Source organism: Osmia bicornis, chromosome 9, assembly GCF_907164935.1.
Source record: "Osmia bicornis bicornis chromosome 9, iOsmBic2.1, whole genome shotgun sequence".
In the NCBI taxonomy this organism is placed as follows: Eukaryota; Metazoa; Arthropoda; class Insecta; order Hymenoptera; family Megachilidae; genus Osmia; species Osmia bicornis.
Window position 1 is genome coordinate 3,106,924 of NC_060224.1, and position 16,433 is coordinate 3,123,356.

The 16,433-nt window shown below is 41.8% G+C and overlaps 1 protein-coding gene across 3 annotated transcripts in view; it reads left to right on the top strand.

The window, feature by feature from the left end:
• Positions 1-16,433, top strand: part of LOC114872134 (nicotinamide/nicotinic acid mononucleotide adenylyltransferase 1) — a 54,297-nt gene that overhangs the window by 22,189 nt on the left and 15,675 nt on the right. Inside the window, exon 6 of one of the 3 annotated variants that reach the window (XR_006829722.1) lies at positions 14,147-14,414. The exons of 1 other annotated variant lie outside the window; for it this stretch is intronic. Coding sequence is in view for 1 of the 2 variants with exons in the window: in XM_029178989.2 (XP_029034822.1) it covers positions 14,147-14,153 (7 nt within the window). In the remaining variant the exon portion in view is untranslated. Of the gene's footprint in view, positions 1-14,146; positions 14,415-16,433 lie in introns of those variants that run through there. One more of the 3 variants, XM_029178989.2, reaches the window with a different exon arrangement.

Sequence of the window (16,433 nt, forward strand, 5' to 3'; positions counted from 1 at the left end):
GAATTTCGCGGTGACGGAAATCGGCGGCGATTTCGGTGATTGATGAAGTATCGCCGAAGAATTTCCTAATCGGTGATCAGGCCCTACTAGGCCTCATTATAAACGGGCAGAGTCAGCCGAACCACGGTTTTATCTTCGATCTGACGAGCTAGCCTTGTTAGCAAGCTGAACTATGGACTATTACATTTATCTGACCCGATCCACCGAAGTCTGAACAGCGTCGTTGGTTTTCTCGGTACGGCAGTGATGGATATTTCACGGTTAACGTCCTGACACTGTCGCACGTTGAACCGAAACCTAAACTGTCCTCTCTACCATGTCGATGATCCTTCCCTCTTTCACCATCTAAGAACTTGTTCTGCGAATCTTTAAACTCTCCCCGTCCAATAATAACCCTGTCTTAATCATCCCCTATGAAATATAGAATCGTTCAGTTCACTTCCATTCTTTCCCCATCGATATCCTATGACGTCTATAATTACTTATAATCGACGATTAACCATCAATTTGAAACAATGATCGAGCATCGTCCATTAAAGAAAAGAGAAACTGTCTCGAGTGAAAGGAAAGGGTTAACGTTGTTCTAGGAAATGATCCGGTAAGGACAGTTTCCGATGTCGCGACTCGGCTGGAACGGTGGAGTCGTGGCGAGATAAAGCCAGAATTATGATGGTCTCCGTTTAAGACAATTAAGGTAGAACCGGTTAACAACACGTGTTACAACCAAAGCCCCTCTTCCCCGTATCTCTACTTCGGATTCATAACCTGGCGTCATGTCTTCTAACTAGGCTCGCTTAAGCTACCCTCCTAGTCGGTGAAATAATTGTCCAGAATTCAGCGAACCAAAGTACCCTAACCGTGGACAATAATATATCCATCGGTTCGACGTTACGCGGATAAAGTTTAGTCGTTTAGTCGCGTGTCGAGCAACTGTTGCTTAGATGGACAATAATTGTTCGACGAAGGATCGGAGGCAGATGAAGAGATAGCTACTATGCCAGTTCGACGATGTCATTTGTTACCTGTTATATCAGATCTATCGCGCATGCGCGTTGCGTACGCGGAGAAGGTTCAAAATTGCCAGCCTGATGAACGCTTCCGAAAATTTTCGAAACGGATCAATTTGGAAAATTCTTCTGGATTTCTGAGCTTCCGAAAATTCGATTTCTATTGATTTCCTATCGGCTTCTAAAGATTTAGAACAGCTCCCAAAGGGGAGAATTGAGAATTTTTTAATCAGATATTTAAAAATCTTCTTCTGTATCTATTAAGATATACTTGGAAGGAATTTTAAACACCTACAGTAGTTCCCGAAAGATAAGGATCAATCTTTATATCCGTTCCCAGTGGAAACGACTTTTAAAGTCAGAAACAAACTCGAAGAGGACGAGATTTCGAAGGGAATGAGCTCGATAAGTGGTACACCGAGATTTTGAGTATTTTTTTCGGCTCCTTTGGTGTGGTACCTGATCCAGCAGACAACGTGGAAAGTAAACTGGATTACGATGACCGTGTCTGCTTTCTCGGAGGGCCATTTTTACCGAGAACAGAGTCAAAGGCCATGTTTAGATGAAAAACTGGTTTACAATTTTGATCACGTGCCTGACACGAAAAAGAAACTTATTACAGGCTAGAAAAGAAGCAACTCTCTTCTATCGTTCATATATCTCGAAACGATAGATGTGGTACGTAGATAAGGTAGAAATAAATTCTATTTTATAGTTCCAAAAAAAAAGCAGAAGAAAGAAAGAAATTCATGAATCTACCTTTACGTTTGTGGATATAATTCATTCATGGCATAGAGGAGTAACGCAATGGTCGTTTTAAATGGATTTTATGGACTTAAACCGGGAACGATTTAATTCTGTTTATTTGCTAGATTTCTTGGAAACAATTTAATCATCCTGTTTCAGAATTGTCCGTACGACGAGAATATCGTGTTTCAAGAAATTTCTAAAAATTACCCCCTTTTGTGCTCTGAATATAAGGGTTGAAATTATATAAGAAACTTAGACCAGTTCAGCCTCTCGGTTCGAAAATGAAGATCATAAATTAGAAGGATAGATTCTTTTTTTCACCTGCTCTTCCCATCAAGAAAGACCCACATCACGTTTCGTGTATTAATAACTCGGTCGTATCGTTCGTGGGTCGGAATGCGTGGTAAAACGATTGTCATCGTGTGACACGACGGATTCCTTTGCAGCATGCCAAAAATCCCTTGAATCATTGTTGATCTCTCGATGCTACTCTAGTAGCAGTGTTTTGACTTCTCTATGGATCGCAAGGGATTCAAACGAATTTCTCTTTCCATTTCTTTTACATTTCACGATGAACTGGCAGTTGGATCGTTTTTTAAAAAATTAATTTTTCATAGAAATCGTGATGGAAGATTGTAATTTTAAGGAACAGAAATTTTTTTTATCATCTTCCGATGGTGTGAAAGTAAGATCGAACGTCTTAATTCGCGAAAGGTTTTACAGCTCGCGGCGGTCGAATGAGCAAGACGAATTGCTAGCGATTTGCATTTAAGCACGAGATAAACTAGACCCAGGAGCAAATTAATCCGTCGTTTCATTCCCGCGAGTAGAATTGAACTAACACCGGGGGAATACTAGACTCTAGATTGGCTGGATGAAAAAAGAAAGCAAACGTTTAACGTTTTCGTAACGCCGTTCGGTTGCCTCGCCTTTAACCGTGCTAGATATCTTCTCGATTATTTCGTAGATTTCTGAAAGTCACGGAATCACAGCCTGATTGCAGCGTTCGAGTAAATTGAACTTAACTAAGATACACGATGCAAGACTTTCGAATACGAAACGAGCAATAATTTTCTGTCAGGCTCGAAACATTTCTCTATCTAATTTTTATACAATCCTCTGTTTCAATGATCAACATTTATTCGAACCCCCGATGAATCACGCGTTAATAATCAAGAAACTAGATAATAGTGATTTTCCTTAGTTCAATCGAAAGTTTCGATGAATAATTAACCGAACGCATGAATTATTTAAACATTTAATATTCATATCCAATCCCGTCGACTTTGTAAGTACCGTTAAAAGCGTCTCTAATTACAGTACCGTGTAATCATATTTCCGATAAAACATCGGTATCTTGATTAATAACTATCATTAAACCCTCTCGATATTTCGTATTCAATATTTACCCGTCGATTTAGAAATACCCGTTGTGGTTGGATAAAACATCTGCGTATCACGGTGATATCGTTAGCATCGTTTTAATTGCCCTCATATTTTTACCCTTCTAATTACAGAGAGGTAAATCGCTCTACCAGCGTATGATTTTCATGTACTCATATACATACTTATAAATTCAAGCCACCTTTTCTATTTGACAATATTTCAACGGGCGTGTCTTAACGAAACTCGTTCGACTATCGGGACACTGGTATCGATATCGCGTGTCAATTAAGCGTGACAAGTGCGACAGAAAACAGCGCGAGAATTAAGCGCGACGACGTGAAAAGTATACGTGGGCGAGCATTCGTGCTCGTGACACGAGGCAGTACTTGCTGAACGCAGGTGTCGATTCTTTTTCATTTCTTTTTACTTTTTTTTTTTTTTTTCTTCTTCTGCCGTGATATTCCTGTTGGCAAGTCATTACGATCGTTCATGCCGATGATGACGTTTAATCGGTTTCGTGCACGGCTTCCGGTCTTGCCGTTTCCTCGTCGACAAAGAACTGGATTCGTTTTAAATCTGTTCGACTATTCTTAATTACTATGCTACTTTCTTAGATGTTTTTTAAATAACTTGCCAGAGGCAATTTGTTCGGAATCCGAGTGTCGCGGAGGGCAAGTTCGAAATTCCAGCATACGGTGACACGGAAACACGAATGCTTGGCGATGAATCAATTCCAGAATGAATTCGTGTGTTCCTCGGTAACGGGCCGTTCCTCGGTAACCCGGATAGATTCACACCTGTACGCGTGGGCGTAGCTCAGGTTATCTCGAAAGCGAAACATTATTCTGACTGCGTTCGCCCCGTCGATTATAAGAATCTTTATGTAGTAAAGAAAATTCGATGGAAGGGACAGGTTGATTCATTTCGAGATCGTACCGTTCGATTGCATCCCTGTGTTCGTTGTAATACGATTAATAAATTTGTACGAGCCTCGATTCTGGGGTCAGATTAAATTCTTTTTATTTCCAACACGCGTGCTCTGGGAATTTTCTTTGACAAATAAACAAAATAACGAGATTTATAAAATGTAAATGGGTTCGAGAAAATTGAATTATCTTCGCTTTTAAGAAACGGGATCGGCTAATTTATTTTCCTCGGAACGAATCAGAGCAATTGCGATGAGAAACGCGTCGATTCTCGGAATATTCTAAAAATCTAGGAAATTGTACGATGTAATGAGAAAGTTCCTTGCGAACGGGGCGTGATCGCGAGGAAGAGCCGGTAAAGGAACCAGTTTGACAAAATTAATAAAAGGCCCGGGTTATCGGGCGTATCTGGCGCGGCTGGCGGAATACTTTAACCTGCGTTTAAGCGTTTTTAAATTGCCGTTGCCCCGCGGAAAATTAATAAAAAGGGGGCGTTGTAATACCCGTGGAGCAGGGGAGCAGCGTCGGGGAAAAAGGAGGCTGCCACGTTTAATAATCCTCTTTATCCCGATATCTTACAAGGTGTACCGAAATTTTTCAATGGAAATTTCGTTGCGGAAAATTCATGCCTCGAGAAAAAGGGAATTTCTTCGGGCACGAATACGTCGATTACAGTTATAATCGTAATTTAGTGGACATAATCATGGCGGGACCGACGAGCGACGGTCGTTCCTTTGACGCGTTGATATTTCATCGGTCCATGGACGCGATGTAATTATATTTGACTCGACTGGGTAACGATTACAGCACGTGCACGTTATTATTTCGCCTTGAATTATTCATGGACGGGGCCAGGGGAACCGACAGGCTAGCCGATATCGGAGAGCCACCTCGTTGTCCATCTATCCGCTCCGGAATCAATCTCGCCGATATTATTGAGCTGTTATTATCGCGCTTTTTCCGGTACGCGTTCCTTGAAATAAGATGTCGAAGATATACAAGGAAACGGTCGATCTCTCCATCTCCTGGAAGAAGCTCCAGGCACCTCTTCTCCTGGCTTCCGACAGGTGAAGAGTTTCCCAGGTGACCATTTATTTAAAAAAAGAATTGCAGTTTGAAGTATTTTAATGAAAATTTGAAGAGTTTCTTAAGCTGGGAATGAAGCATTAATATTACATCGATCTGATCTGATATCAATCGACGTTGTCCGATTATTTACGCACGCCTTGTTATTCGTCCAATGAATTATTCGATCTTCTGGCTGATCGGGCCAGAGATTTATCATCGAGATGACTCGGACGCCCTGTAATTTCGTGCCTTTCTTTTTAACTGCCACGTTCGAACGAACGAACGTTAGCGACGTTTAGGAGGGAAACCGATGGTTTTCGTCGTAATTAAGCGTAATTAACGGGAACAGTTAAGGAATCTGTTGAAATTCATGTTCAACGCCTCCTCGTTTAACCTCCACATTTTTTACCTGCCTTTTTCATTATCGTTCCAAATATTACTCATCCGTTAAATCATTTCTATTATTATTCTTAACGAAACAAGAGAATAATTGAAGATTTTTGCGATATCGTTGGAATGAAATTAGGAAGACAGGTTTCTGATAATGACTTTCTTAATGATCTATCCTCTTAAACGAGCGATACATTGGCGTTAAACGACCCACTTTCCACGGGAAATTATTTTGACAAGTTGATTATAACCTCGGCCCACTAGGGACCCCACCCACTTTCCTCAGGAACGCAACGAAAAACTAAATTTCGATCCTTCCCATTCCGATGGACCACTTACACGCGTCATAATGGTTTTCGTGTACACCTGCTTAAATATACGGTCTCAAAGATGCTTCACCTTAAAATCCCTTCATTTTTCACCCCTTTTTGTAGCCCGAACCTCGCCTTACCCCGAGGTACCATAAAAATACATATTTCCAAAAAATTGTATGTTGATTAATTCGAGGCAGAGTAGGATTTCCTCAACAATTCCTCCAATTTCGATTCATCCGTAAGCTTGAATATACCAAACAAAGGATACAGATTCACTTTATCCCACGGGATAGCGGGTATAATCCCGATGAAAAACGCGTACCATTCAGTCGTTCGATATTTTCTACCGGTATGAAAGTGGCCATCTTCGTTGCAACGTGCCATGCTCCGCTATTCGCTTCCAATCTAAAGTCACCCCGTTCACAATGCGGCGGGATTTTTCTTTTCTTTTTTTTTTTCTTTTCGGGTCGTTTTGCTTGAATTGATCGCGGATTCCCAGCGAGTAATCCTTCCTGTTGGCCAGGATCTGTTCGCTGGTAATGAAGGCTGGCTTTTTCAAGACCGGGCCCCGAGTTGCCAGGTTAGCATTCGTGGACGCCTTTTTGCCGCCGCGTGGGCATGAAGATGTAACCTCTTCGTGGCCGCGGCGCAATAACGAAGGGAATCGCGATACCCGAACAGAGATAGGTCTATGGTGATGAATGCTAGCATGCCTGCAGCATGGCGCTATCAATGGCATCTCCACCGGCTACTCGCTGCTCCGACCGATTGCAAGTCATTCCCTTCGTTCGAACGTTTGTCGTTCCTGCATCCTACGACCGAGAGACACCGGCTCTTACCGGGAACCTGGCTGAAATCATAAGCCTAAGGTGTGGCTGGACCACACTGTCTGGCTCTCTTGAATCGAGTACCTTCGCGTTACTGGAATGGGGCTCTACTTGATATTATTCGCCATTTTTTCGTATTTTATTGTGGGGATGTTGAGGTAGGGATTCAGGTGCATGGAGCAACGGGTTTGTTATTTATGACGAGGGAGTAGCATTATACCGAACTGGGAAATTCAAAAAATTATGAAACTTTGCGAATGTTTGTTCGCAATACATTTTAACAAAATTACCTCGATAAAATTTATAATTTAAAATTAGAAACTGGGAGCCAGTCAATCAGCTTGAAAAAATACATCAAGGCAAACAACTTTTGCTGATGAAGTTTTTCGATACCTCCAATGGTTTCGAAGAAAAAGAAAAGAAAATGTAAAATGGTCGAAATTTTTTGGGTGATTTTCACCTCCTTAACGAAAATAGCGTTTTAATCAGGAGAACATCCCTAAAATATTCACAAAGTTTCATAATTCGTGGTCATTCGTGAATGTCTGAAAATGTGATAGAGATACTGGAAACATTCCTACACAATTGATCCCGTACGAATTCTTCTTATGAAACTTTCAGCCACGAGCGAGCGGCATTTCACACCGCCTTAAATTGCAGCTATTACAAAATTAGAAAGTGTTCGATCGTCGTTTGACCCGAATAATAATTAGCACCCGTCGACAAGGTGTATCCCCCATCGGACCCCTCTGTCGCGACGGTAAATTGCGACAGCCGATGCTTTTCCCTGTCGATCGAGCAATTAATACTTATAATCCAAATAGAGACTATAACCGCGGATCGAAATGTTCTTCAACGAGGCCCGGATGCCTTAACACCAGTCACGCCCCGCGGCTTTAAACTGTTGGTAGATGTGGGAGCGGTTTGTTTTAGACACGGGTCTAATGCACGGTTAAACCTGTAATCATCGGCGAACGAATGGGTGGGATCGAATATATCAGGGCAAACGAAACGGAATCGGACAGACGTGAGGACGGTTGTTCGTTTTTCTTCCTCTCTGGTTAAATGTGGGGTGAGACTTGAATGAAAATTTGATGAGACACTTTTTAACCGTGCGTATCGTTGCGCAACGATACATCGACTTGAAAAATAGCTGGCTACCGTGTAATAAAGTGTGTGATCGGCAATGCGTTGTTACCACGCACTGTTTGCGAAAGAATGCGTATAGTCAGGTGTAATTCGCGTGGTCGGCAATATGTTCAAATATTTTACGCATCGCGTAAGATTGCGAATAAATTTGTCTGCCCCGAATTGTCTGCGAATTTTATGAACGATAATCTTACATCTCGAAGCGAAGGAAAACGTTTATTTTTACCGCCGGATGTCGGTTAAATGGAAACACGTGTCTATTACACGTGTACCGTAATTCGCATGCGATGCACGAGGATTCGTTCTGTTTCGCGACTCTTCATTCTCACGTTCGACAGATAACGGTACGCTTAATAAGCCAGCAAATTGCGAACGATTACGCGGCAGTTGGACAACAAAAAGGAAAAAATGAAAGGAACAATTCGTGGCGAACGATGCATAAAGCGATGCACTCACACGCTTGATTCACGACTGCATTCCGCAAATACCATCGGAGAAGGAATCAATTAAATTGTCGAGAGAAATTCGCGTGACGTTTCTTAGAAGTGAATTACAAACCTCACAGACGTCACTACCAAATGTATTCCGATCATTAAATTCATTTACCAGTGTTTCCAATCGCTGTCTAATTAATCTCAAGCGTTCACCTCGAACGTCTATGGGAAATCTTCGTGGCTAATCGATTCTACGGATCCTATGCTAACATCTAATTAATCTTCTCACACCTTTGGCTAACTATCGTTTTATCTGATTGAAAATTTCAGTAGAATTTCTTAGTCGTAGAATCTGTTTGCAAAGATGTCTTTTGAAGAAGGTAGGGAAGGTAGGGTATAGAAAAAAAATAGGAAAAAATAGGGAAAGGATTGAGAAGAAGGGGAGGATAATTTACTGTTATGAATAGCGCAAATTATAGATCTCAGCTACTTTGTGGCTTTTCTGTAGGAGGTCGCCTCTTAAGAAACGATTTCGCTATTTATTAATAGTTTTCTATTAACCCTTTTTCGTTTCACGATATAAGACTCGAACGATTACGTATAATTAACATAAATTATTTTGTAAAAACATAATTTCAATCGGTATTAAAAAAAATGTGTATTTTTGACACGCACGATACGAGGACAATCTCCGTTCATAATTCCAGGAATAAATTACCGTATAAGAGAAAAATTTGCAGAAAATGTAGTTAAACGATGTAATAAAGTGATATTACCTGTTATATTATCGAAAATTGCCAGGAAATTAAACGCGATCTGAAATATCCGCTTTCTTCGAGCGAATGCAAAGCCTTGAGAGAAAAAAAGTTAATAACCGAGTAATAATTATCTTACAACACCTGTCATTTCTAACCGTTTTAACGCGTCTAATTTCACTTCTCACCTGACAAAAACGCCTTCCACTTGGTTGCTCTCCATTTCAAAAGTTAGTACATTCTCACAGCTCGAAACCATTTCGACCAGGTCTGCTCGATCGTATTTCCTTCTCCCATCAGCTTTACAAGATAATAAACGGCTATTAAGGAGAAAAAAAGGCCCGTTCCTGTTCCGCGAATCGAGCCTTCGAAACGTAAAAACTGGTGAAAAAAGGATCATTCCGAAGAGCCGATACTTTCGGCTACTTTGTGGCCCCGCCCACTGGGCATCGTGAAATGAACAGGCTATTCATTAACGACCATTCATTATCACGATTATCAGCTTTCTACATGCTGAACGTTCGATTTCTTATGAATTTCCTCGGATACTGACATTTATACAGCACCTTCGGCTTCTGAAACTCACGGATCATCTAACTCGCTCTCACCTTTTTTCTTTGAAGAACGTCTCGAGATGTTCTAATCGTATTTCTGCGAGACTTTCGTGACTCTATCGTCAACCTCCGGGGCGAACACAGTTCTTGGCACATTTTTTCACATTGGAACAAAGTGCTGGCTTGTAAATGCCGGCTGCAGTTTTGTTGAAGGTGATAATGCGGGGACCAAGCGAAATTGCCACCGCCTCGAGGTGCCATTTTTTAGAGTCTCTTCAAATTTTCAAGGCTGGGAGAGTTGAAGAATATTTAGAAAACGATTTCGTGGATCCAAGTTACTGAAATCTCGCGAGTCTTCTGTCGATCTTCCCTAGATAACATTCGGACAAGCGCATGCTAATTTGTCAGGTGATCGAAGACCTATTAATTTATTCTTCTAAAACTGCCAATTTGTTAGAATACCGCGCGCAGCCGAGTAGAACATCGAGGATCAATTATAATTTTCTCTGGCCATTTTACGAGGGGACTTATTTCGAATCGTTCGCACGTCTATTTCGAACGATCCACCTTAGCGTGATATCGCTTTGTAAATTCTCCTTGATTGATTCCTCCGCGGAGAGGCTTGCCAGGCAAAAGGCAAATTGAAAGCTTTGTGCCCTAAAGGGGGGATGAAAATGAGGGTTCGCGAAATACGCCCCCCTCCGATGGCTGGAGCATTAACGCAAATTGTGGTCGAACGGTCTCGCGCGGTAGTTTCGCTGGTAACGAGTATTCAGGCAGGAATTAGGGGTTGTAAGAGACGTGGATGCAAACTAGCCACCAATCGGGTGTGTAATTTAGAGAACGTTAGAAAATATTAGCAGTTTGAGATCGGGATACGATTAGACTCGTGTGCGTGGAATACTTGAGAAATTATTTAAAATATTTTCTTTAAAAAGAAAAAAAGAAAATTCAAATTCAGAATATTCACTGATCATATTTACAATCGAATAATTCCATTTAATTCCACGCATCCTTCAGCAACAACTAATCAAACATTGCAAAGAGTAAAAAGAGAAGGCACAATATAAAGAAGAAGAAGAAGAAGAGGCAACAAAGAATAATTCTCGAGGTAATACGTCCCTGCCAATCGTCGAAACTTCGTACCAGCTGTTATTCACAGAAACTATTAATTTATTCTGCAAGCGAGTTCTCTCTAAGTACGGTGTAAAACGCGCTCGAAGCTATAGGATCGTCCGGCGCGCCGGTGTAAGCGTCGATCGTACGGGGCGATACACATTGCCGAGGAGCGTGAGGTGCAGCCCCGGTAAACCGAGAAGGTGCGTTGTGTAGGTTGATTGCAGGGTGCCGCACGGTGTTTGCTTTATAAATCGTGGCCTGGTCCAGGGAACCGGAGGAGAAAACGGAAGGAACGACGCGAGGGGCTGGCGCGAGTCGCGATTGATATCGTTCCTGAAATTGGGTTATGATTTATCGGGATTTCAGTTCTCTCTTCCACCGGTCTCGTCCCTGCCCGATTGAATATCCTCGGCGAACAATCTCTTTCGTATTTTCTCCGCGAGTGTATATTTTCGAAATGATTTTTCATTCGAACGTTGCAATAACCAGGGGAGGTTTGCAGTTTTTTCTAAAAAAGTATTCGTTCTTTAACTAAAGCTTGAAAATGCTCGGAGATATTTTTTTTGTTTTTTTTTTTTTTCGTCGAACGCAAGCCACGTACAACGCACGTCCCTGTTTCCACTCCACGATACTTAGGTAATAACCCGGTAATGACGGGCTCCGTTCGAACGGATTACTTTTTCTTCGTTCGCGTGTAGGGCTGCAGAGCAAACACGCCAGCGTGGAAGATGATGATGATGATGATAATGATGATGATGACGATAATGATGATGACGATGATGAGGGTCTTCACGCAATCCGCGAACCCCGTACGCTCTATATACACACTTGCTACATATTTATACAGATCGGTTGGAGCCGATGAAAATTCCATCAACGCCGATTATTACGCGATACATACGTACGTAGATCGGCGTACGTGGCCGCGTGTTTGTTTGTTGAAATATCATGTACAACAGGCTAGAATATTCCTTCCCAACGGCCAACCAGAACGTGTATAATCGAACGGAATTAATTGAATTAATGCCTGGAAGGGTTGGCATCGATGATATCCAGCTAAACTCTTTACCATCTCTCGACCACTCGAACCGGATGATTAATCGATTAATTTCCCTGGACTTCTGTCTGGTCGGGACGGTGTTTTACTCGGTTTGCCGGATATTATTATTATACAGTATACCTTAGCGAAGAACGACTTCGTGAGTGTTTCCTTTTTTCTTCATGCTGCCGAGGTAATTTTCGTGGTTGAATAAGAAGAGGGAGGGGTGAGCAAAAGTGGCTTGCATTCAGGAATTCTGGTGCGTGATAGCTCGCGAAGTCGCGTTCGTTCATCTTCGTTTATTGGAGCGAACGTATCATTACGGGGGGCAATTAATGTTCCCGACTCTCCGGTCCCGGCCAGCCCTTAATTGCCGGCTAATTACTTTGTAATGCCGATCTATTAATCTCCTTGTGTAATATCGGCTATCGGATACGTTTTAGCCAGCTTCGACCGTGATTCGAGCGTGTAATTCTTTAACGAGCTGAATCTCGTTTTCGCTAACAGAACAAACACGCTTCTATTCGATAGATCCTTTGCTTGGAAATCGCTTGTTCCCGACCGATAGATAATTATCTTTAATCGAACGGTAGACCCTTACGCGTCGATAGAAAGCCTTATTGAAATTGGGAATTCTTTCTGCTCGTTGAAATACGAGCCATTGTTTGACTCTTATCACCGATTCAGAAACTCTCTTTCGTAACTTCTAATTTACTAAATGTGAACGTTTAAACTTTCGTTTAATGTTCGGCGAGTCACGTTGCGCCGGAGTTTATTGGTATTGCCGATTGCCTTCGGGTTACTGGTGATCTACGCCACGAATTTAACGCGAGAAAAGGGAAAGATTTCGTGAAATTATCACCCTCCGTTGAATTACCCTAAGTAGATGACCATTTCATAGAAATTTCTATAGAAGAGCAAGGGTCACCTGAGTCTCTTCGGCAAGTAGTTCTGCCGGTTGACTGCCACTGGTCTGCAAGGTACCGCCCCCTTGTTTGAGAAACTAAGAGACCCAAGCATGCCTGCACGGTTTCACGGCCTGCACCCTCTTTCTTCCGCCATCGGAATTCACCTTCCACCCAACTCTTTCCCTCCGACCAGTGATCCTTTATCGTCTCTCCCTCTTCTCCCCCGTGCCAGCAGGTTCTCGTTCCTCCCTTCAGCGTTAGCCAGCTTCGTCCTCCCTTCTGATCGTATAGCCTCGAAGAGGAAGAAGAAGAAGAAGAAGAAGGTGTGCTGGTTCGCGAGGTGGCCGGTAGTTAGCACTCCATTACACATGGTTACCTATCATCAGAGCACGCCAGCCACACGATTTCCTCCCCGGGCCCCATGGATATTCATGGACCATAAGCAACGTGTTTCATGGACGCGGAGGGTCCTCGGGACACGGCCACTTGCCCGATAATCGATTATAATTGCCTTATCGATCCACCTATTTCCGTGCTTTTCGGCCAAGACAACAGCGGAGCCGATGATTTTCTTTTCACCTTTCATCCCTCATCTTGATAAAGGACTTCCACTTGTCTAATTGCACGTTTACTCGAGATTCTTATCAATGAATTATCGACCAACGTGAGTTGTACGTGAAATTTTATAAAATTCCAGGTTTCACGGTGAAACCGTGTCGATTCTGATTTACGTCGATCATCGACAACGATGTTTAACGCGACTCCATTGGAAAGTATACGTCCGCGTAACTTGGCCATCGGCTACCCCTCGTAATTGGCCGTGTTTTTTTTTTGTTTTTTTTTTTTCTTTTTAATTGATAAACGTCCGCTGTCACGGAACGATACGAGGCCAGTCGCGTTTCAATTATAATTAAACGGAAGAGTAAGCGATCCTGGAAGCCTACTGGCCCGAGAATCGGTCCGAGAAGGGGTAATTCTGTCGTCGAAAGTGGGGCTAATTGCCAGCGTAATTAACGCAGACCGGTGTGATGCAATGTGCTCGCGAGCACTTATGGTTATTCATGACTGGCATAAACAACCGACGTCGTACGCGTTTTAACGGACAACGTCCAGCTCCTAATTGAAATCGAGGCTGGATAATTAGCCTTAAACTCGTTCACGGTTTACTTTATTGTCTTGTTGCTACTACTTTTTGGTCGTGCGTATCAGAAATTTCTTCAGCTGAGACAGCGTCATTTATTAATGATTCTATCTTGGTTCTTTTTATTGGATCATTCACCTGTTATTCTTTATTTTTTTATTGAATTAAGAGATTGAAAGAAGATTGATGATTATACAGTGATAACTTAATCTAGTCATTGAAGTCATGATTACGGGATTAATTTAATCGTTACGATTTTCATTACACAATTTAAATAGCCTCATTGTGTTTCCACGAATAAAACAGAATTTATTAATTGTAGTTTAATTAAATATTGTGCCATTTTCATTATTTTAATATTAACCCGTTTGAATTACAGGGATTAGCGCGCGCTTCGCGCGGACCCCCTGGTGAGTCACGTGACATACGTCACTAGTCAATATGGACGATTCACCCGCGTCGGTCGCGAACCTGTTAATCACTCTCGATATATCCGTAAATATTTCACGCATCTCAATGATAAAGTTGTTAAATACGTTTCTAATTAGTGAAAAGAATCAGTCTCGCGTCGAACATGTACGTAATTTGCAGTGAAGTGGTTGAAGAGAACTTTGATGAAAAGATTTCAACACGCCCGATCGAACGACAAACATGGTACGTATGTAAATTAAATGTTAAATGCATAGTAATTACGAAAATATCCTTTGATATGTAAAACACATAATCGATACCATTGGTAAATATCTATTACATATGTTCATGTAAATAGTTTAACCTTTTTTGTCTCGATTGATTGCAGTCGGAGAATTTTTACTTGAGAATCTCTCGAGAGCAAACCGTACAGACAGGAAACAACGATGAATGTAATAGATGCATTGCGTGTGCCGTGGTTTCATTGGATCTTGCGTGTATCAACGAGTTAGCGAACACTTAATGCAGCGTCTTTGTAAGTAAACATTCCCTCCTTTAAATTACGGCTGAAAACGAGACCTGCCATGGCAATCTGTTGCCTCCAAGCAGGGAAAAAAGAAGGATGCTTCTAAAGTAATTTCTGACCGCGAATTAAACTACCTTATGGTACAATTTAATGCAAATCGTATTCGTTTAATGATTAATCGCTTGTATATCGATGTTCGTGAAAGAATTATCCTTCTTGGCCAAGTATGAAATTTGCCAAGTATGAATCTACGGTCGCACGAATCACATAACCTCAAATGCTAATGATAACTATTCGATCTACATATTATTGAGTATACGGATTGACGTAGAGATAAGGTAGCATGAACGTTAATTATTAACAGATTTTTAAGATTATTTATTTAACAATAAGCATTCCAAGTGCTTAATTGATTTTATTCCAAAAATTGACGATTTCTATTCTATCTATCTACATATTATTGAATAAACGGTTTAATGTAGGGATAAGGTACCATGAAAGAGAACTATTAACAGATTTTTAAGATTATTTATTTAACAATAAGCATTCCAAGTATTTAATTGAATTTATTCCAAAAATCGACGATCTCTTCTCGCTATCGATCCGTGTATCTGACGCTACCGCTCTCCCCTATACATTGATGGTATTTCTTAGCGAGGAGAAAAATCGAGTGCGAACACGGCCGATCAATTTGCCCTAAAGAGTCGTTAATTTTCGGTCGATGCCCTCCTACTATCTCGGTGCTTGTCGAAAATTATATTTCGCGGAGGATCAGGATAAAACCAGTCGAAGGGACGAGGAGGTGGTTTGTGGCACATAATAAGCCCGATCGGGCCCCTTTAATGAGCCATAATGGGCCAGCAAGTATGCGTAATCGTCGATGATGGCCTCGAACATGATTCCATCTCGTTCACCCTTCTTTCGATCCCTCGTGGACCTCTCTCTTTATATTGTACCCTCTTGTTGCTCTACGGATTCAACCAGGTACCTTACTTACATACATTGTACGAGCATCGGTAATGACTCTGTGTCACCTAATTTCCCCCAATTACTTTCGTATTCGTTCGATCGCTGGTGGGATATCGGCCGCGATTACAGAACACTACGATAATAACACGAGCCGAGTAACAATTTCAAGAGATTTCACGAGATTGTTGCGTCCTGTCGTTTGCGATTAAAAAGCGGATCGGTTGATCGGTATTCTTTTCCTCCCTTTTCCTCTTTGTTTTTGCCCTCTTATATCGCCTACTGGCATCTGTATTTCGGAATTTTCTTTGATATTTTTGATATCCAACAACGTTTGCCTTCTTTGATTATCACGATGAAAGCTTGTCAATTTTCATTCATTCGCAAAATTTAATTTTGCTCGAATTGAATTATCAGAACTTCGAAGCTTCATCGGGTACCATTTTTCTTTAGGCTCGTTTAGGCGAATCTGCTTTCAGGATCGCGGAACTTAACGTCGCGTCGTCATGCGGTCATTTAAACTTATTTACTTACCGAGGCAAAACGGTGCTCAGCCCCGTTTACGGCTTCTCTCTTCCCTCCTGCTTGCCGCAACGTTCGAGCTTGCGAATCAATTTAATCGGGCCGTCGGTTGTTCCGAGAAAATCATAGGTGCTGGCCGGTTATTTAAGATACGGAGACCGCGAATCGTCAGTGACTCTCAGTCGGCGCCAAGGAAACTTCATTTTTTCCTCGCTAACATAGCACATTTCTTTGAAGCTTT